General features: G+C 37.0%; 10 protein-coding genes across 10 annotated transcripts; 5 read left to right on the forward strand and 5 right to left on the reverse strand.

The window, feature by feature from the left end:
• On the reverse strand, positions 1-1,149 carry FDP41_010672 (uncharacterized protein; the record flags this gene model as incomplete). The annotated part of the gene is made up of 1 exon (XM_044700996.1): positions 1-1,149. The coding sequence occupies one exon, from the start codon at positions 1,147-1,149 to the stop codon at positions 1-3; it is 1,149 nt and encodes a 382-aa protein (XP_044568320.1).
• Positions 1,150-2,232: 1,083 nt separating this feature from the next.
• FDP41_010673 (uncharacterized protein) lies at positions 2,233-3,504 on the forward strand (the record flags this gene model as incomplete). Its single annotated transcript, XM_044700997.1, has 1 exon — positions 2,233-3,504. One exon carries the CDS (start codon positions 2,233-2,235, stop codon positions 3,502-3,504), a length of 1,272 nt encoding a protein of 423 aa, XP_044568321.1.
• Positions 3,505-4,871: 1,367 nt separating this feature from the next.
• Positions 4,872-5,825, forward strand: FDP41_010674 (uncharacterized protein; the record flags this gene model as incomplete). The annotated part of the gene is made up of 1 exon (XM_044700998.1): positions 4,872-5,825. One exon carries the CDS (start codon positions 4,872-4,874, stop codon positions 5,823-5,825), a length of 954 nt encoding a protein of 317 aa, XP_044568322.1.
• Positions 5,826-6,482: 657 nt separating this feature from the next.
• On the reverse strand, positions 6,483-8,111 carry FDP41_010675 (uncharacterized protein; the record flags this gene model as incomplete). Its single annotated transcript, XM_044700999.1, has 2 exons — positions 6,483-7,845; positions 8,020-8,111. The coding sequence occupies 2 exons, from the start codon at positions 8,109-8,111 to the stop codon at positions 6,483-6,485; spliced, it is 1,455 nt and encodes a 484-aa protein (XP_044568323.1).
• A 304-nt stretch (positions 8,112-8,415) lies between these two features.
• Positions 8,416-11,619, forward strand: FDP41_010676 (uncharacterized protein; the record flags this gene model as incomplete). The annotated part of the gene is made up of 2 exons (XM_044701000.1): positions 8,416-9,057; positions 9,220-11,619. The coding sequence occupies 2 exons, from the start codon at positions 8,416-8,418 to the stop codon at positions 11,617-11,619; spliced, it is 3,042 nt and encodes a 1,013-aa protein (XP_044568324.1).
• Positions 11,620-12,166: 547 nt separating this feature from the next.
• FDP41_010677 (uncharacterized protein) lies at positions 12,167-13,297 on the forward strand (the record flags this gene model as incomplete). The annotated part of the gene is made up of 1 exon (XM_044701001.1): positions 12,167-13,297. One exon carries the CDS (start codon positions 12,167-12,169, stop codon positions 13,295-13,297), a length of 1,131 nt encoding a protein of 376 aa, XP_044568325.1.
• A 95-nt stretch (positions 13,298-13,392) lies between these two features.
• FDP41_010678 (uncharacterized protein) lies at positions 13,393-14,129 on the forward strand (the record flags this gene model as incomplete). Its single annotated transcript, XM_044701002.1, has 3 exons — positions 13,393-13,523; positions 13,728-13,823; positions 13,940-14,129. The coding sequence occupies 3 exons, from the start codon at positions 13,393-13,395 to the stop codon at positions 14,127-14,129; spliced, it is 417 nt and encodes a 138-aa protein (XP_044568326.1).
• A 162-nt stretch (positions 14,130-14,291) lies between these two features.
• On the reverse strand, positions 14,292-14,558 carry FDP41_010679 (uncharacterized protein; the record flags this gene model as incomplete). Its single annotated transcript, XM_044701003.1, has 1 exon — positions 14,292-14,558. One exon carries the CDS (start codon positions 14,556-14,558, stop codon positions 14,292-14,294), a length of 267 nt encoding a protein of 88 aa, XP_044568327.1.
• A 32-nt stretch (positions 14,559-14,590) lies between these two features.
• Positions 14,591-14,890, reverse strand: FDP41_010680 (uncharacterized protein; the record flags this gene model as incomplete). The annotated part of the gene is made up of 1 exon (XM_044701005.1): positions 14,591-14,890. One exon carries the CDS (start codon positions 14,888-14,890, stop codon positions 14,591-14,593), a length of 300 nt encoding a protein of 99 aa, XP_044568328.1.
• A 1,926-nt stretch (positions 14,891-16,816) lies between these two features.
• FDP41_010681 (uncharacterized protein) lies at positions 16,817-20,032 on the reverse strand (the record flags this gene model as incomplete). Its single annotated transcript, XM_044701006.1, has 2 exons — positions 16,817-18,386; positions 18,459-20,032. The coding sequence occupies 2 exons, from the start codon at positions 20,030-20,032 to the stop codon at positions 16,817-16,819; spliced, it is 3,144 nt and encodes a 1,047-aa protein (XP_044568329.1).
• Positions 20,033-20,485: the final 453 nt, after the last annotated feature.

The following is a 20,485-nucleotide window of genomic DNA, read 5'->3' on the forward strand; positions in this document are numbered from 1 at the left end:
TTACTCGTTAGTAGTGCCACCATCATCCTTAGTGTCTTCCAAAAGTTCATCTTCCTTTGGACAACATGCTCTGAAATGTTCGTGAAGTTGATTGCGGATAGGTCCATACACTTTGGACATTTCTCTCCATGTATTATACTTGTCTTTTGTGCCTAAAATATCATCATAATACTTGTCACAAACATGCCAATCGATGATGGTACCATTTTGGGCAATCTGAATTCCATAATGGTACACTCGTAGTGTGTGAATGACTGTTTTTTTGGCTTTGAAAATTTCAACTTCTGGAGGGTCTAATTCTAATCGATGTTCATACATGGATTTACAACATTTCCAACACATACTCGCGGATTGACTTAATGAGCTTCGTAACAGCGATAAATTAATCGTTCCCTTCTGTGTTGTAAATTCCTCCAATACATTAAATCGTTTTCTCAAAATAAATCGTTGATACTCTTCAGAACTCTTCTCTAGAAATAATCCAATTAGTTCAGAAAATTGATGTTTTTTCACTTGATTTAAAAATTGTTCCTTTGAATACAAACACATATCTAATCCAAATCGTTTTTGAGTAAATTTGTAATAAATGGTTTGATCGTCCTTGACAATCTCAGTAAATGGTAAACAAGGTCCAAACTTTTCCTTATATTTCGGCAGTAAGTATTGAAAGAATTCACTATTCTTGTTCTCTTTTTGATTGGAGAGAAAGGTGAGTTTGGATGGTGTCTTGCCCTCTTCATAATCATAAATCATCATGATATCAAAATCCGAATCTTGTGTTACCGAGTAATATTGTTGTTGCTGCTGCTGTTGGTGTGGATCTGTTGCATTTGGAATGGATACTTTTTCATCATCACCACTCTGTTCCGATAAAGATGATGATACTCCCCGATTCTTTGATTGAAGAGATGATGATGAAATTCTCTTCTTGTTCTGTTGATGTTCCTGTCCACCAACAACACTTTGCTTGGGTGTTTTCCCATAAAGTCTGCTTCCACAAACATAAACATTCAAAATTCGTTCATTCTCCAAAAGACCATCAAACTCTTGAATGATATCCTCCACTCGGAGCTCACATTCTCTCATGAGGTCCAGTGAGGCATGAGGATGATGAGGATGATGAGGATGATGAGGACGACCATTCAACATCTATTTTTTCAAGTTGTGCACCCATGAGAGAGCTGAAGCAGAAATGAGCAATAACCGAGAACCTTGATGGATTTATGAAAAAAGATTCATTTCGAAAAACTTGACAAGGAAGTGCATTTTCAAAACCGAACAGCAAAGTTGTAAACCTTGCGAGAGAGAATCAGTTCAAATTAAGGTTGTTGTAATTAAACATATTCAACCAGGTTTTGCGAGTGAGTGGCGAGGGTAAATTTCAGAGTTTCCATTCCACACCGTACTCAACTCAATTTCATTGAACACTTGAAAGAAAGGTCACATCATGTTGACGTCAATATGAAACTCTTCTTTTTCATGATATTAAAAGACAATCGTTTGTTTTGGAAATTCAAATATTATTTGGCGCCAAAAACCGTTTGCAAATTCTCATCTCCAAACACACAACAAAAAGTGAGTGCATCACCTCTGCTGCGAGAATCCTCTCTCACCAACCATCGCTGAGCCGAACCGAGTTTGTGTTTGGGTGATATAAAACCAAAAGATTGCCTACTGTTACGAACGTTCGAACAGGTCCTACAACAAAGGGCAACTACTGCAGAGTCTTGTGCAAGCAGTTGCACTCTTCTTCCATTATTCCTCAACTGGAAGTTCTTGACAAACAGCCTTGATGATAGATTCAATTCAAGTAGTTCTCACTTGAACAACATCAACATTTTCCACAAATCTATAAACCCAACAACAAGGAAGAAAACTACATAACACCTTGATTGCCCTTTTCCTTCAAAACTGATTGTGGGTTGTTGTTCTTTTGCCTATTTTTATTCGACCTCTCTATTAGGGTGGTGTTCATTGGGTTCTTTGTCTCCAAAAACCAATCCAACAGAACACTCTCATCACAGTTCAATTCTGTCGGGACATCATTTAAATACTGCGCCACCTACAACACGCATCATCTGCTGAGAAGAAGAAGAACTCTCCCTCACAACCGATTTAAAAAAAGACTTTAAACCGACAAAAGTACAAACATTCAGACCTTCTTGAAAACCCTCGTTCGCCACTTCTCTTGCGTGCACACGCATACAATTAAGAGAGAGAGAGAGATAGCCTATGAAGAGATTGTTCATTACTACCTTCTTTCCTAATTGTTCCAACAATAGCAATGGTGCAAAGGTGAACAACCACACGTCTTTAGCGGATTCTTATTCACCACAAGAGGAGGAACCTTCTTCCATCAATGACTTTGAACTGATATCAAGAACACTCTCGAGTCGCGGATTGACCGACAATGACCTTCTGAAAGCAGTGAATAATGGTAGGAACACTCTCCAACAACTCTCATCAAGTCTCGGTATTTCATTGACGCATTTGCAAGAGTATCACAAGCATTTGGTGAGAAAGTTGAAACGTGTGGATGACACGAGGAGAAGGGAACCTTCAAAACCAACTCCCATCCGTGTCACACCAATGAACCATCATGGCCACTTGAATGCATCCGAAACCAACAACAAGCTTTTTATTGGTAACGACAATCACCACCATCATCATTCTTTCACTCATAATCATCATCATCATCACCACCACCAATCAGGCCCTCTCCAATCCAGCAATCATTCCTTGTCATCTTCCTTGTCGTCATATGTGAAAGAAAATTATTTTAGTGAAGACGTTCACACCGAAACTGCGGAGGTCATCTCATCAAGCAGCATTCAAATCTCGACTGTTAGTAACACAAATACTTCAGCTATTTCAGAATTCCATCATAGTCCTTTCTCTTCCTCTCTCAAATCAGGAGGCACTATTAGCTCTTCCATCGATTACAACTTTTTCGATGATGACACTCGTGACGGTTTGTCAGCACATGATAAATACCATCATGCCCCAAGACAGCACAACAATGATGATGACAGTGAGCTACTACTTGACGATAATCATTCGCTCGATAACGTTGTTCAAAATGCCATTGATGACGCAAATCAACCATCCGCTGGTGCTACGATCCTTCCTCTTCAGGAATTTCCGTCTCCAGAAGAGAAGGCGAAAGAGGAGTTGCAAAACATTATCGGCATTATTCAAAATCAGAATAAGGCATTCCCAAAGTCTGCTCTGGTGGCAGCATTCAAAAAACTCAATGATGAAGGAAGATTGCCCAGTACACCTTTCAATGTGACGAGCCCAATTCGTCCCCTCACTCCTACCTCGCCAGCAGTTCAAACTCTTGGGAAGCCAAGTGGTAGTGTTGCCACCATCATTACAGATGTCGATTCAGATTGCACTCCTACACTCGTGACGTCAGTACTCAGCATTGATGATTCAATCCTGCTTCGACCGTCAAGCACTGCCAGTAACTATTCCAATTCTACCACTTCACCTTTCATGTAAATTATGTAACATACTAGTAACCACCCTCAAACGCAAAAAGATTGTAAATACCATTCCAACCTGCCGACAATTCTAATGATACCTCACATGATCGACTCTCTCTTACTCTCTCATTTTCTGAATATAGTCATAAAATTAAGTTTTTTTGACCATGAATATGTTGTGGATCTTTGTCTTGTGGATATTACCAGTGAGTGTATTTATCTTTTTTTGTCATAATCATTCACTCTAAGAGAGCTGTTTTCATCTGAATCTTCACTTTGAGTTTGCTCCACTGTTCTTGGTCATTCTTTCTCTTTCCTTTTATTGTATTTCTTGGATGATTTTTGCAATTCCACATTCTAATTGTTCTCTAATATTACGTTCATCTTGCTTTTAAGGTGTTGAGTTCTGCAAATTGAGTATAATTCAGTTAACAATGTTGACTCAGTCCTCTCACGCAACTTAATCTCTAGACCTGAAGAAATAGTTGAACAAAATATTGGAGAACACAACTATTGTCCAAAACACGATCTCCTCACAATGAAACCCTTCTCAGGCTCACCTAATGAGGAAATACAAAATAAACTCCATCCAAATCCTCCAGAATGCTACTGGGTTGGCTTGTAGCTGTTACAAACCACACATCGTCTGGAGAATATTTCTAATTGTTTTTTTGTTGATGGTTTGGCGTTCAAAGAATTTTCAAGTCATAATTTATGATGGTGGTTGAGAGTATTGGTTGTATTATTTAAGTGGTAAACATGTGGTAAGGTAAGAGGGAGTCAAGTAAGGCTCTGTTGTGGCATGTTGTGTATTTTACTAAATTTGGAGATTGGACCAATTCCAACAAGAACATCTTGATACCCCCAACATTGTACTACTCAATCAGTCCCTCTTTTCAATTCTCTCGTCCAACAACATGTCAACAATTCTCAAAGTGGGACAATAGAGGTCGTTATTGTTGAAAATCACTACGAATGGATGAATCCATCAGACGCGTGAATTGGTTCATGATGGAATTAAGTGTGTGGTTGGTTCATTGTGGTTCATTTGGTGTTTTTATGGGAATATGAGAATAAAAGAATATTTTAATTGTTTCAAAAGCTCGTGAGTTGGGCCTGTGCATTAAAATTCCAAAAGCTTTGATGTTTTCAAATTCTTCAAGTTTTGAGTTTTGCTCTGTTGAACGAAAGGACAAAAATGAAACAATTACGAAAAAACACATGATTCGGATAAAATTCGCACATCGATGTTGAATTAATTTCCCTTGCTTGATTTCATGGTTTTTCTTGTTTTCCTCGAATTTTCACTTTTTAATGCACAGAGTCAAGTGTGTGATGGAACTGCTTTCCCAATTTTGAAATTCTTGAAAAAAGTAGAAAAAAATGTGTCCACTCAAGCTTGTGTTGCTTGATTTTTCATTGTGTGTTTCACCACGAGAGGATGAATGTCGGAATGATGAAGATCACATGACTTGTACATTACCATCAAATGATTCTTCTTTGAAAACAAACACCTCACAAGATGATGAATTATTGAGACATAAATTTACGTTACAGCAGATTGGAAAGAAGAAATATTTAGAAAATAGAGAAAAAATATATACGGAATTCTTTCCCGTCGAATTTATGAATGACAAATCTTTTGTTTTGGATCATCTCAAAAAGTATCAATGCGGTCTTGGATTTGCTACAAAACAAGTCAAGCAAGACAAACAGGTTGAATTGGTGGCGTTGGAAATTATCAAAACTCGACAGTTAAAACCAAAATTGAACAAACTCACAACTAGTCACGAATCTAATGATGATGAATTGTTTTCACCAAAAAATATCAGCTCTTTCACCGATCTAAAGAATGAATTCATGTTAAAGGCAATTAAGAGAAACCCGTACCTTCTCGTGTCACTTGGACTGCAGCAAAACAAAGATATCATATTGGCAGTTCTTGAACAAACCATTGACATACTAGATTGTACACCAAAAGAGTTTTTCGAAGACAAAGATTTTATGTTACGAGCGGTCACAAAAAACGGATTGGCACTACACTACACATCACCGGCATTGTTGTATGACAAAGAGATTGTTTTAGCAGCTGTCAAACAAAATGGCAAAGCACTTTTCGCTGCATCACACTTGCTGAGAGATGATAAGGAAGTTGTAATGGAAGCAGTTCGGCAAACGGGTACTGCTTTACAGTATGCATCATTCCGTTTGCAACACGACAGAGAGGTTATCATGGAGGCTGTAGAGCTGCATGGTTATGTGACAGAGTTTTCCCAAGATTTGTATAGGGCCAGAATGGAGTTGTGTTATTTTAATTGTCATCTTGGAGCGAAATAGACACTCATTCTTATTCAACCTAGCATGTTTTTTCTTGGAGAGATGTGACTAGAGACCTATCTTAATAGGGAGTTGACCATCCACGATGAATATGATTTGGAATGTGTTGTTGAGGCGCCTCAACAGGGTGACAATAAGGAATGACTCCTTATTGGAATTTTCGAACAGTCCATCCAATCAAAGATTATCAAAGAATCATTGTTGTTGATAGACGAGATGAACATCCCAAACCTGAGTGTTCGAGTGAAGTACAAAAAAACAATGAGTAATGATCAGGCAAAATCTACAACCCGTGTTGTGTTTAGTGAAAGGCCACAACGTTTTCATTTCTGACCTGTGTAATGTCGGGCAGTGAGAAGTTTGAGTCAAATGGTTCGTTCCAGATTGTTTGATGGTTTCATTAGCGTGAATGGACATCCTTTTGTCACATCCATGAGATTTAGAGGTAATAATGATACACTGGTTGTCGTGTGGGGAACTGATTGTAAATGATGGATTATTGGAAACTATAAAGGTTTTATTGTTTTGTTTGAAAAAGGAATTTAACCATGCTCTTTTACTCAAAAGAGTGTGCCAATAAATAATAAAGGAAGTTATAAAAATTGTTGTGGCGTGAACTTGAAAGAGGAATTATTCTTGCCATAATTATGATCAAGTTCAATCTATGGTCGCAGTTTGAATAAGTATTTGAAGAATCTTTCGTTGTGATTTGATGCTCTCCTTGAATGAATCTTCGTCAAAAATCACCGGTGACTGTACAATGGTATCGAAATATGTCATTTCACATTCCGTTCGTATTTTAAGCTTTTTCTGAAGTGTCAAAAACAATTCTGCAAATGAGATGGGCTTGGTGAGGTCAATTGGAATGAGTACTGTCTTTGTGTTAAATGTGGCATAAATAAGAAAAGTGTCTGTATTCGTAGAATGTGCGTGAGGATTGATATCCATACTGCTGGGAGTCGAGAGTGAGGTTTGTATGGTACTGTTATTGGATGAGGGAGACCATTGATGATGCTGTACGGTCTCTGGAAGAGATGTCTTGGTTGATTCGATCGACGAGGTATTCGAATGAACCGACAATGGAGAAGCGCTTGTACTAGCATACGGGCGAGGTGTGTTTTTGGTGAGGTTTTGCATGGCGAATGGCGTTGTAATAATGGCTTCAGCCTTTTTCTTTTTTGATGGGGAAGTTTCATGAGCTTCACACCACGTGGAATGAGTGGGTGTTCCAACTGGTTTGAATTTGGGTATTTTGACATCCATTGGAACGGAATTTCGAATTTCATCGTGCGAACCTTTTGGCATGTTTGACTCAAAGAGTTCATCTCCTATGGAAGCTCTGCTCTCCTTGGATTTGTGTTTCTTAATTGACGTGACAGTTGGCTCGCTAGGTTGAACAACGATATTCGATTGAGGAGATGAGAAGCCTTCAGAGTCAAGAGGGGGTGAATCTGGAGTATTTCCATCGTCTGATGTCTCCTCCTCTTCGTAGTCATCTTCAGAAGAATATGCCTCATAATAGGAAACTGGTTTTACGCGTTTTCTCAAACGTCTCTTGTTTGTCTCTCTGGTCGTTTCTTCTTTCTTGTTTTTTTGTGACTGTTCTTTTTTGAATTTTCTACTCGTATTTCTTGTGCTACTACTCGTCAATTCTTGCGAAGGAGCAACTCCACTTTCTACCTTGAGCTGAGACTTGATACGATTTGCTGTGTTTTCAACCTCTCTTATTATATTTTCATAGAGTTCCTCTAATTTTGAAACATAATTCGTCTTAAATTCTTGCTTTTCCTTTTCGCTCGTTTTCACCTTATCCATTTGCGAACGAATGGCCGCCATGAAAGATTTTCGTGTCTTGTTTCTCTCGGCCGAGTCTTGCATGGATAGAGTGAGGTTATTCCAAATGGTCAACACTTTTGAATTTTGATGTGACAAAAAGGGAGTCTCTCTGGAACTTAAAGACTTAAAGAATTTGACATACGAGCAATCAGAGGCTGCCTTGTGGGTCAAAATACAGTGGGGGCTTTCATTTGTTCATCATGTCGTGCATCAATTCATCATCATCATTTGATATTCAAGAATTTTTGCATAGGGGATGATGAACCCCATGATGATGATGATCCAAAATTGAAATAAATACCAGTTCGTTGATAATAATAAACCCAACACTACGTTGGAGTCAGTCTCAACTACTCACCATCGCATGACAAAGTGCAACTTTTCACCAATCAAGGTGGTAGTAGTCGTACTATTACTACCACTACTCGTACTTATCGGCAATCCAATCATCAGAATGGTTGATTTTGGGTCTCAGCGCTTCGTTGTTGGGGCAAAGGGGATCAAAGTCAGCTGTTTCGTATTTTTTTGCTTAGAACAAGAATTTTGTAACCTTTCCAAGAGGGAGTCTCTTGTTTGGAACATTTAGGTGGAATATGAACCCTAAAGAAGAACCTTTGGATCAATACTGAATGCTCCATCATCATCATGACCATCATCGAATACCTGTCTTATTGGACAAGAAAGAATGAACTATTCAACTATGATTTGAAAAAAGCAAAAAAAAGTTAACTTTCGTGTTTCCAATAGAAAAAAAATGAAACCCTCGAACAGCAGATCCGATTTTCAAAAGAAGACTTCATCCTCTTCGGGGAGTATCAACAACACGTTATCATCCAGCAATGTTGCGTCGTCATCATCATCCTCCTCTTCGGGGGGAGGTGCCACCAATAAAAGCGTTTCTGCCTCCAACATCAGTAGTAAATCATCCTCCGTAACGAATAGTCCAGCACTACTGCCCAAAGCATCATCATCGACCGAGACAAAAGATAATTATGCAAGATCTCATTCTGGAGAATCATCTAAAACAACGATATTGCCTCCTCCGAATACTGAAAAGTGTTTACCGTTTTTTCCAGTTACATTATTTTCGGAAAAGAACTTCTCCGAAGGATACAATGAAGTGGAGTTTATTGAAAATTTAACATATAAATTATTGAATGAAGTGAACAAACTCAATCCATCAAATTCGGGTGGATCCAGCACTGCTCAAGAATTGCTCGAAGATAAACAAGCCGAATATTTGGAAGTATTTCAACAATTATTTCAGAGAAGTATTTTTGAAATGGAAAAGTTGATGAAGGATGTCAATGTTACTGTCGAACGTTTAATGAAAGACACTGAAATTGCTTCCCAAAAACATCAATCCAAGTTACAATCATTTCATGAGGAACTTGAGGTATGTCTCGTGTTTCTTTCTTGATGATTCTAATCCCACTTGTTTTCATATTCATGTGCACACCATATTTCGAATGCGTGTTGATCACCTATATCACATACATGTTGAAAATTCTATGTTTTTTCTTGATTAATTCATTCATTTCTCCTCACCATTAACCAGACAATTTCCGAAAAATTTAAAAACATTGAGGATGTCATCAATCAAGTTGGAAATACAACAGTTCAAGTGGGTAATACCCTAGATACTGTGGATAAACAAAAAAGTAGAGCCATTGAAGCAAAACAACTCATGCGGTTTTTCAACGAGTTCAACAGCTACGATCCTGAAACATTCAAGAGAGAAATTCTTCCAGAAAAGAAATTCAAGAATGCACTTTTCAAAAAGAAAGGATCGCGACATCGTGCGGCAAAAATCATGCAAGATCTCAAACTGATTGCTGATGATTTGATAAAAGTAGAGAGTTGTAAAAATGCAGTTGTTAATATCAAGCTCTATAATGATGATCTAATTCGTACTCTTTTAGAAGATTTTTCATATTCCATCAGGCTTCTTGAAGACAATAGAAAACAAGCCATAAGTGACATGAAAAAAAAGGCAAAAATTTTGTTTGATATCAAATGTGAGGAAAAATGTATCGAATTGTATGTGAAAATGAGATTTGAACGATTTATCAATGTTGCTGCCGAACACGACAATATTGACAAGGAATTTTCAAAGAAACTTCTCGAAGAAACACAAGACAAGGTGAAACGTCTGGAAGCACTTCGACAAAGTCTAAATCCTGAAAAGAAAGAGTCTGATGATGACGAAGAGGGAGACTACGATGAAAGAGGAACCTCTTCTGAGAAGAATACGAACTCTGAAAAGGGAACTTCCACAGACACCTCTCAAAACAAACAACAGAATGAGCAGGAAATTAAAGAAGAAATTGCCAATCTAGAAAAGGAAATTCAAGAACGAACAAAAGCCATTGAAGAGCAAAAAGCTGTAAAGAAGGAATTGGCTTTCCAAGAATGTCGAGAGAAGGCCATTGAATTTGTTGAAAATGTCTCATTGTATCCTGTTTTTTTGAGCAAGGTTGAGAAGGCAACCACTGCTGAACATTCAATCATTTCAGAAGTCTTCCCAAATTCAACTCGTGACGTTATTCTCATGTATCTGTTAAAAATTGTAGATTTAATAGTGGAAGAGATTGTGAATCGATTACTCAAGGAACCAAAGAACGAATCTTCTGATTTTAAGGACCTTGAAGCTTATCTATTTGACTTTGAAACCATTTATAACTCTACTATGGATTTTGTTGAGAGAGTTTCCAATGAGCTTTCAGAAATTTCCACTCTCAAATCAACCCTCAGTAGGAGTATTGAAAATATCTTCTTCAATAAGAAGAAGAGTTATGGAGATATTGAGAAGGATTATGTCGTTGGATACTATGAGAGCATTACAGAAGATATTGACCGAGAGGAAAAGGTGATCATGAGTCAATTAATTGACATTCAGGTCAAAAAGGGTGTCTATTCGGGCGTTTTCAGCTCCTCTGTCATTCCAAATCTTTCTCAAGTTGTGATGAATGCGCTTCAAGATCCTGACCAGTCACGACTAATTCAAGCGTATCCTCGACTCCAACTTGATATTGTTGTATCCTTTATTCATACCAACACGGAGGCATTGACACGATGCAAAAAACTCTCCTCTAAGAATGACATTCCAAAGAATATGTTGGCCATATTTGAGTTATTGAAAAATTCAGTGTACGATTATGTGAAAAGGTGTTTGGAATTTTCAGTCGCCACTCTAGAGGGAACAAGTTCAAAGAAAGAACCTCCTATGGAGCTCTATCAAACCATCCAACTTACCAATTCAGTACTCCAAAAGATTCAACGTCATTTGGAACAAAATGTTCTTCCTAGTATTGTTTCTGTCTCTTTACCAATTCAGTTGCAATGCATCAAGTTGAAGGATGATTTATTCTCATCACTCGAGTCATATGTGGTGCGAGGTCTCGAACTCATGCTCAAAGCCATTGTCAAATATTGTGATTATATTTTCGAAAAGGAGCAAAAGAGTACAGCTGCTGATTACAAACCAAAGGAGAATGATCAAAGATTTGTATTTGTGGAACATCAACCAACTCTGGCGTGTAGCAAATGTTGTGCATTCCTCTCTGCTCATGCTGATCAAATTCAGACATGTCTATTTGGAAAAAACAGAGAATACTTTTTGACAAAGCTTGGAGTTCACATTTTCCAACTCTTATCCAATGAGCTGCGAAAATATTCTGTGAGCGACATTGGAGCAATCAAATTGATGAGAGATTTGTCAGAGTATCAAAAAACCATTCGTCAATTCCAAGTGAGTGCAGTGGAAGATCAATTTGATACTTTACGAGAAATAGCGAATGTATTGTTGGTACTTCCTCAGAATTTGGTTGACGTGGTGCAGCAATTAGAAAAGAATCCTTCTGTCAAACATGAAGATGTTGTTGCATTTATTCGAATGAGAAGTGACTACAAAACAGCCAAGCCTATTTTCAAAGACAAGATTGCTGGATTCCATTAATGTACAATAAAATAATTATTTTATATCCTTTTATTTGATGGTAATTTTTGGAAGATTTAACTATTCAAGACAAATAGTTGCAACATTATAGTTATATTCACTGATCACTATTATATAGTTTAATCTCGGACATGTAATTATTCAATTTCATGGCTCCTCCACAAATTCTAAATGAACGAATGAATCGAAAATGACCCAATTGACAAGCTTGAATAAAACTCTTCGTTCGTGCTTCATTAATTCTCAAATAAATCTCCAAAAAACAAGAAAAACTACAATGAACGGAATTGAATGGCACTTGAAGATGTTCTTCGAAATCATCTTCTTCTTGAGAATACGTCATGATGAGATGATTGCAATATTTAGAGAGGAGTCGAACACTTGAATATTTGAATGTCAGGACACCACTGTCAACAACCCGCCAAAAGATTCTACAAACACCACAACAATTTCTTTAAAAAAATATAACAAGAACCACCACCACCACATTTTCCGACTATTCTTGTTGTTCTCTTCCTATTCCGTTCCCTCTACATTGAAAAATACAATGAGAAATACAACAAAACCTAAAGATCGTCCTCTGATTGAGGAAATTCAGGAAGAGGATTCCGAGAAGGATGTTGCTGCCATAAAGAAGGAAATGAAAAAGAATGGAGGATCGGCCGAGAAAAAGAATCACTCTCCACAACAACCAAAGAAATCAGAATCAGCTGCACTGGATGAGAGTGTATTTGATCCTGATGATACAGAGGAAATGAAGGCCCTCAAAAGAGATGTCTTAAGAAAGGCTTTCTCTGCATTTAAAGAGCAAGAAGAAAAAAAACAGGAAAAAAAGAGCTCTTCTTTTATATTTTCAATGTTTCAATTGGTTTTCATAGTCTCCTTATTGAGTTTTTTCATTTTCAGAACTTTAGTTTTAAAGTCAACACATTCCAATATTGTAACACCTTTCGAGACAAGTGAACTATTTACTGGAAATAATTCTGTAAAAGCATTCAATTTACTTCTCGGAATGGCATACTCACCACGTCTAACATTAGCCTATCTTGCAGTCATGGATCGACCATTGCTGAAAACTGTTTTTGAAAAATCAGGTGAAACATTAGGAAATGGAGAGGGCTCAATTCAAGACTATGCTTTGAAAGTGGTAGGATGCATAGTTGCTCCAAGACTTTTCATGGTCATGCAAGGTGTTAATATTCTTGTAGATCGACATCACGATGCCGTCATGGATGGAAGCGCTTGGACTTTATTGTCAACCTACCTGACTGATTTCAACAAATTATACTCCACCATCACCGAATCGTTTTGGAAGAATGATAAGAATTTTGAGACAGTTTTCCTCCTTTTTTCAATTGCAAGTCAATTGTTATTCATATTGTTTGATTTTGCATCTCGCATCTCCTTCTTGAAGAGAAGTGTCAAGTTTACCATCATGCTCATGCTGTGGGTGGTGATGAATACTTACTTTATTCCACCCATGATTTTGGGATACATGTTCAAGATTACATATCTCATTCAACCTGTGCTCACACTGGTCTTGTATTTTAGTGAAACTCTCGAAATTCGCTATGAAAAACAATTGTTGGAATCTCAAGAGAAGGAACAACGAGAAGCTTTTATCCAAAGCGCTAGAGACGCTTTGAAGAAAGCCCAAGAAAGTAAGAAGGAAAAATAAATTCATGCATGGCTTCCTTTTCATTGGTTATGAAAAAGTTGTTAAAAGAGTAATTAAAAAAGAATGGTTTTCATGAAAAAAGTTGTTCATAAAAAATGCTTCAACAACAACAATCACAACTCCAAACTAAACCATTTTATCATCAACTGATTTCCGATACCTTTGAAAAAAGGTTAAAACAAGTGATTGAAGATAGAGATGCTCTTTCGGAAAAGTATATTAAATTGTACGTGATTGAATTGCAATTTTTGGTGATGGAAAGGAATTTTTCCGATTTTTATTGATTGTTGTTCATCTCGATGAATTTCATGAATTATATGAATGAAATGATGTGTATCTTTCAATTGATTGCATGATATGGAAACAATATGAATCACAATATGTAATGATCATTCTGAAAAATCATTCTTGTTCTGTAAATCCATGCCAGACAAGAACTCTCTCTCCAATTAAAAAGTATTGAAAACAAGAAGGAATTTCATACGCTCGTAGATGTTGGAACGAATTTTTATGTTCAAGGACATGTGTAGGTTGCGTGATTTTAATGTAGATTTCAGTATTGATTTGGTTATTTCTATTTTTCAAATTTATTAATATTTACAATATTGCAACCTCTCATTCATTGAAACTCTTGAACTATAGTACTGACACTCGAACGATTTACTTGGATGTGGGATTAGGTTTTTTCTCTGAATTTTCAATTCCCAAAGCAATGAAATTCGTGACACAACAAATGGAGCAACTAAATGCAATGATTGAGGAAAAAAAACAACAAGCACTCATTATTGAACAAAATATACATCTGGCACTCACAAATAATGGATTAGAATAAATCATGAGTGTGTGCACATGTCAATGCATAATTTAATGACCGACACGATTTTACTTAATGTCCTAGTAACAAATTACCTTGTTTGGCTACAGATTGAAACATTTCAATACCTGGTGATCTAAATTACCTTTCTCAGCGAGCTTGTCTTGTGACACACTCTTGTTAAAACCATTCTTTCGGTAAATTTTGTGAAATGGCAGCCACTTGATCTTTCAATTTAATCAATGTTGTCTTGAATTCTTCTCTCTTTTCCAAATTCAACAAATTACTTTGACTCAAATGTGCTGTGGTGGATGTCGAATTGGAATTCGTGGTTGATGATGTTGGCATTTTGACCAACAATGTAAACTGTTCATAACAATACGCTTGCAAAAATCGATATTTTGTGAGATAGGGTCCTAACTGATTCTGATGATTATGTAAATGCATTTGATGATCCTTGCTTTGTAAATATCGATCCATCACAGCGAAAGCACATCAATTAACACAAAGGTCGAATCGGAAATTTTGACAGCTGGATCTTCTTGATGTTTATGCAATTTAAATGCTGTGAAAAACGGTTTTTCATTCATTGGATTGTAATATTGGTAAATGACTGGTCGGTTATTGGTATCGAACTTTTCAAAAATTTCAATCAATGTTTCGAGTTGAATGACCATATTTTGAAATTGAGTCTCCATGTTGGTCTTTTCTGAATATTTCCGATCCAGAGCTTTGTTCACAAGAGTGCTCACTGGAACAAAAGAAGCGAGCGAGTCCATAATGCTCTTGGTGGATCCGAAGGGATCGAGGTGCCTGCGAGAGATACCCAAGTCTCCTACGGTAACACTTGAACGTGTTGTATTCCAAGAATACAATGTGTTGTTACAATTTTTGACAAAGCCAAGTTGCACAATGTAGACAGGGTGATCGATATTATGGCAAGCCGGCAACTGTCTTGCAAATGAATCGAGTCGAGATACTATTAAAGAAACCATCAATGATGGTGGTCATCCCAAAATCATTTAGAGAGTGCGTTAGCTCGATAATTCCAGGATATAGATCCTGAGCTATCAGCCATTCATCTTGTTCAGCTTCTCTTTTGAAAAAATCGTAGAATCATGAGGAGAAAGATATTTCGATGTGTGGCACTTCTCTTTTGGAAATGAGATATAGTTGTTGTCAGTTTGACATTAAACCCCACCTGATTGAGAGTAGACATGGATCGAGTGAACAAATGAAAGTTCAGAAAGCTTTAAAGATTCCGATGTTTTCAATTCAAACCCTGAACCAATTAACAACACTCGAGTTTTTTTGATAAGTGACATTTCATGAGTAAGAAGAGAAACACAATCAATGATTTCAGTTCTTTGACAACCTGGATAAATGCACTTGTAGGTATTTGATTGTGGATCACAACAAGTGGACCAGCCGAGTCAAAATGTTTCGTTTTCCAAGTCCAATCATCAATCACCCGCTTCACAGCCACTGATGGATAGAACAAGTTAGAAAAGGTCAAATAGAGCATATCTTGTTCGAAATTTGCACTCTTCCATCGTCCCCAAGCAAATCCAATATTTAACACTCTATGGTCTTATTAAATAAAAGAAAGAACAATTGATTTGTTAATCCACAAGTCAAGCCATGTTCTTGAGTGAAGCATGTCATAATTTTGTTGGAGAATATTTTCTCGTGATGAGGTTCGGGTTGTAATAAATTCATTAAATAATATTATTGAATTTGTTCTCGGGAATAGTGTAGATTCAATCCCACCCAGTAATCGTGTTTTTTGTCATCATTTGTGTACAACAGAAACCTAATGTTCCAAATTGCAACCACAAGAAATAGCACCCAAAGATCACAACGATCAGAAACTCGTATCTTACATGATCCGTCCGACTGAAAATCATTTAAATAAATGAAAAGTGGCGTTTGTAAGCGGTTGTTGTTTTTTTTTTTTGAGAAATGCAGAAAGTTCTTGACCGCGTTCTTGAAGGAAAGAGGTGACAAGCTCTGACTTGAGAAGTGCTTCATCTTGCTCCATTCTTGTAATGAATTCATTGTTCGAAACTTGTTCTCGTATGCTCTATTGGGAAAATGTTGTAAAGAAAAATTTCCTCGATTGGCTTGATAAGTGACAGGAAATGTGTTCTTTTCAATGTCAACAAAACATTTGACAACCAAAAATCGTTTTGCTTCCCCCATTTCACTTTCTCCAACTAATGTTGACACCAAAGTTCATTGTTTTTCTTCTCATTAAAATGTATTGAGGTTTTTGGTGTTGGAATGGAGACTGTTGTTCCATTACCCACTCCTATCCTTGTCTTCCGCGTTTCTTGATTGAATTTGATGAGGCAATTTGTGCAGATTTTATCGAGTAGTAGCTTCTAAACTTAACTGATTTGAACGCCAGGAATAATCGATTTGGATCCAAACGACCTTTCCACTGTGGAGGAATCATTATCTTGAACCAGATGCATTTCACAATTTTTACATCTTGATATTGCTGGACAACAAAATTGAGAATGATGTGTTCAGAATGATCACCGAATCGCAATCTTTACCAAGTTAGTGGAATTGCACGTAATAGGAAATGATATATTATATTTTAATGAATATTGAATTATATATTAATGTATATTAATTATTAATTTTATAGAAGCAATCAAATCGATTAAAGTGACTTTAAGAATTCAAATGCACCCTATTTATTGCCAATTCTTTTCATCATTCCTCTTGTTGGACATTCTTTTCAAGGTGATCTTTACCTTGGAACATGCATTGCTGATCGGACCATAAATTATACCCATCATCAACTTGACACAATAGACAATCTTACTGAATAAGCTTCTTGGTTTCCAGGCCCATAAGCAATAAATAGAAATAAATCTCCATACAATAACCCAAAATACTAGTGCATAGACATAATAAATTAAGGCTTCAATTTCAAATCCATATATTTTTAACACTTCATCCAGTGTCTGTGTTCCTCTTCTTGTTTCAAGTTCCAACATGAAAATTAAGCCCTTGGCATATTTCAAATACGAAATGACATGAATATAAGTGAATGGAAATACATAACTTTCCATTTCTGGAATCGATGGTTGATTTCCACTCATGGCAAAAAAAAACATGACCACAAGGGAAGCAGCTAACTGAGCCGTGTGTGGTGTGAAAAAGTATGAAATGATATAACCAATAGGAAAGCTTGCCAACATGGTTCCATAAATGACCATCCACAAAATACCAAAGTGGGTATGAGGAGATGCCACTTGTAATCCCGCAGTGAAGGATAGAGAGAGAACAAGCATGACCATCATGGAAACTAAATCCTTAGCCAAGTAATACATCCAACAATTGAGACCAGAATAACACTCTCTCTTAAAATTATTCATATCATTTCCAAAAACAAGTAATCCTCTCATAATAGAAACCAGAGAAATGGCAATATTAAAAAACGTAGAGTAAGGTGAAATTAAATCGGATTGTGGAACCATGGCATTTCCACGCAAAGAAATTGGACATTGCATGTACAAGCTTTCAGGAACTGCTCCTGCAAATGAAAGACCTTTGAAAATTTGGCCAATTAAAACTCCAATGGCTAGACAAATGCCATTCTCAATAAGGATGGTGGTCCAATCTCTGTAAAATTGTTTAAAGCTTCTCACAAAGCAAATAATAAATTGAATATAAAAGGGAGCTGTTCGATAGGCTTGTTCAGAAATATTGTGGCGTTTGGATTTGTTGATGCTCTTGTGGATGGGAATGACAGCAACGTCCGAATGGTGATTATTGTTCCTATTGGGGTTGTGAATGTTTTGGTTGTTGTTGTTATTATTGTTGGGGTTGCTATCGTCGTCATGAACAGCTCGTGTGGAATTCGAGTATTGTTGGAACATGTCCTCAGCTGACTCAGTCGTGTAGAAATGATTTGGACTACCACTTGTGAAATGACATTGTGCATTTTCCTGTGTTTTTCGAATGATGATTTCTTCTACGAGTAATTCACCTTGAGGTGCAATCAACGTTCGTAAAATTTCATCGGCTGGATTGTTTCGAATTTCATCGGCTGGAATTTTATCACGTAGAACATTCACAACCGTAGAAACTGGAGCGTGAAAGAGAAGTCGTCCTTCATTGAAAAGCATAATGTCATGAAATTGTTTTAAAATTTCAAAAGATGGTTGATGGATGACACAAATAATATTCAAATTGAACGTTTCAGAGAGTTCTCTTAATGTTTGGCAGAGTGAGAGGGCACTTTCTGAATCGAGTCCACTAAGATTGGAATTGTGTGAAAAATGTTTCAAATGTAAAATGTCAAATGTTCGAAAAAAAATTGTGACTTACCTGGTTGGCTCATCCAAAATGAGAACAGGAGTATCTGCACACAATTCAATACCAATCGATGTTCTTCTCTTCTCTCCTCCACTGCATACTTTTGTGAAGGAATTTTGAACTTTGGATAAACCCAATCTTTCTATCACTGCACTTATTCTTTTCTTCTTGTCATTATTTCGATTCTTTCGGTAACTAATACTGAATTCCAAAGCCTCCCTGACAGTCATATCTGGTGCCATTATATCCTCTTGAGTGACAAATCCAATAATTTTGCTTGTCTCTTCCGTAATTTCTCTGTTGTCAATTAAAATTTTTCCACTTTGTTTTCCATTATTTGCTCTCTTACATAATGAGTTGACAAAGGTTGATTTTCCAGAGCCTGAAGGTCCCATAATTGCTGTAAATCTTCCTGCTTGTAAAATTCCATGGATTGGATGTAAAATTGTTTTTCCAGAGAACGACTTGAATGTCAAATTTTGAAAAGTGATGTCAGCTCCTTTTGTCCAAAGCACATTCTGTTCCTCGAATTCACTCTTTGAAGTCGTCTTGAGTTGTTTTTTAAAATCCTTGAAAAACTGTTTTCTTCCACTTGGTCTTATTGCTCGAATGAGATGATAAATGACAAGTGACGTTATCTTGCTGTTCAGGATGACCACCGAAATGAGAATTACTGCAACAGCAATGAGAACAACACCAACTGTAAATGCTTTAAGATGTGCATGGTTATCATATTCTAACCAATACCAAAATTTGAGTTCAATCGGATTTAAGGAATTGTCTGTATTTCTCCAAATCATGTAAATGGTTGATGTATTTCTTGGAATGGTTGTATTTGTTGCAGTATTGAACTCTGAACTCTCGTCATCGTACATTCCTGAATTATTTTGCAGTCGAAGTGAAAAGAATCGAGTTCCAAACGTGTTGGGTGTGATCACAAAAATAGATCGATCCAAAGGTTTGTCAAATATAAAGCTGGACAGGGTATTAAATGAAAGAGCTGCTTTGGCTGCAAGATCCGAAAAAGTTTCCAATGCTTGTTGTTTTCGAATGACAGCTGCTTGAACAGAGGCATTTGCTGTGAAAGAGAACAATATAAATCGAGCATTCAATGGTGTCGTAATGTTAATATTGGCATGAAGATATGGAGCTGTGAAATTTGGAGGATATGAAGGAGAGTCGGGAATGTACGGAGTCATGATTACGGTTTCACTCCTTTCGGGATGTTTCAAAAAGTTCACAAAATAGAGAAGAGGTAACACGAGTAGACCCGCAAGGATGAGAATGATCATGACGAATGTGGAAATACTTGTGAGGACACAAATCAATCGTTTCATTGGTTGTTGTGATGATGATGATTCATGAACATGGATTCCTCCTACTACTGCTTTTATGACAGCCCCTCCTCCTCTTGATATTGAAGGAGGAACAACACAGTGAGGTTTGTGAATGTCATCTTCAGAAGAATTTGAAAGGACAGTAGAAGGAGTGGTCGTCGACGTTTCTGAAGGTATTTGACCATCGACACCAGAAAGCACTGAATCGTTACTACTGTTGCTTAGGGGATTGCTGAATGCTGAGGACATGTGTGTGATGATTTTTTGAGAGTCTTTTCGTGTTTTATCTCATGAGGTTTGGTCCTTGAGGTTTGGTCCTTGACTTTTGGTCCGTGGATTGTTTGAATGATTTAAGGAGGGTCCAAAAGTTTTGAGTTGGTCCAAATGTTCTTGACCTATTGCAAGTGAAGGGAAAACATTTTTGTTATTGCTTTAACTTTTTGATTTTTCTCATTTTGTTGTTTAATCAATTAGGCTAAGCGACGACCATTACGTTTCACACACAATACAAATTTATTATTGACAGCCATACTTGGCGTGTAGGTCTTTAACCTTAAGGAGCTCCGCTCTGCAGTGAAATCGCTTCAACTCCCTTGCAAACGATCACCATTCGTAGAGGTTGGTCGTCCTATGGGAAGTGTTTTTTCCCTCCAAAACTACAACGCATCGTACTGGTTTTTCTTTGAATCCAACAAAAAAGAA

Source organism: Naegleria fowleri (genome assembly GCF_008403515.1).
Source record: "Naegleria fowleri strain ATCC 30894 chromosome Unknown tig6, whole genome shotgun sequence".
Taxonomy (NCBI): Eukaryota; Heterolobosea; class Eutetramitea; order Acrasida; family Naegleriidae; genus Naegleria; species Naegleria fowleri.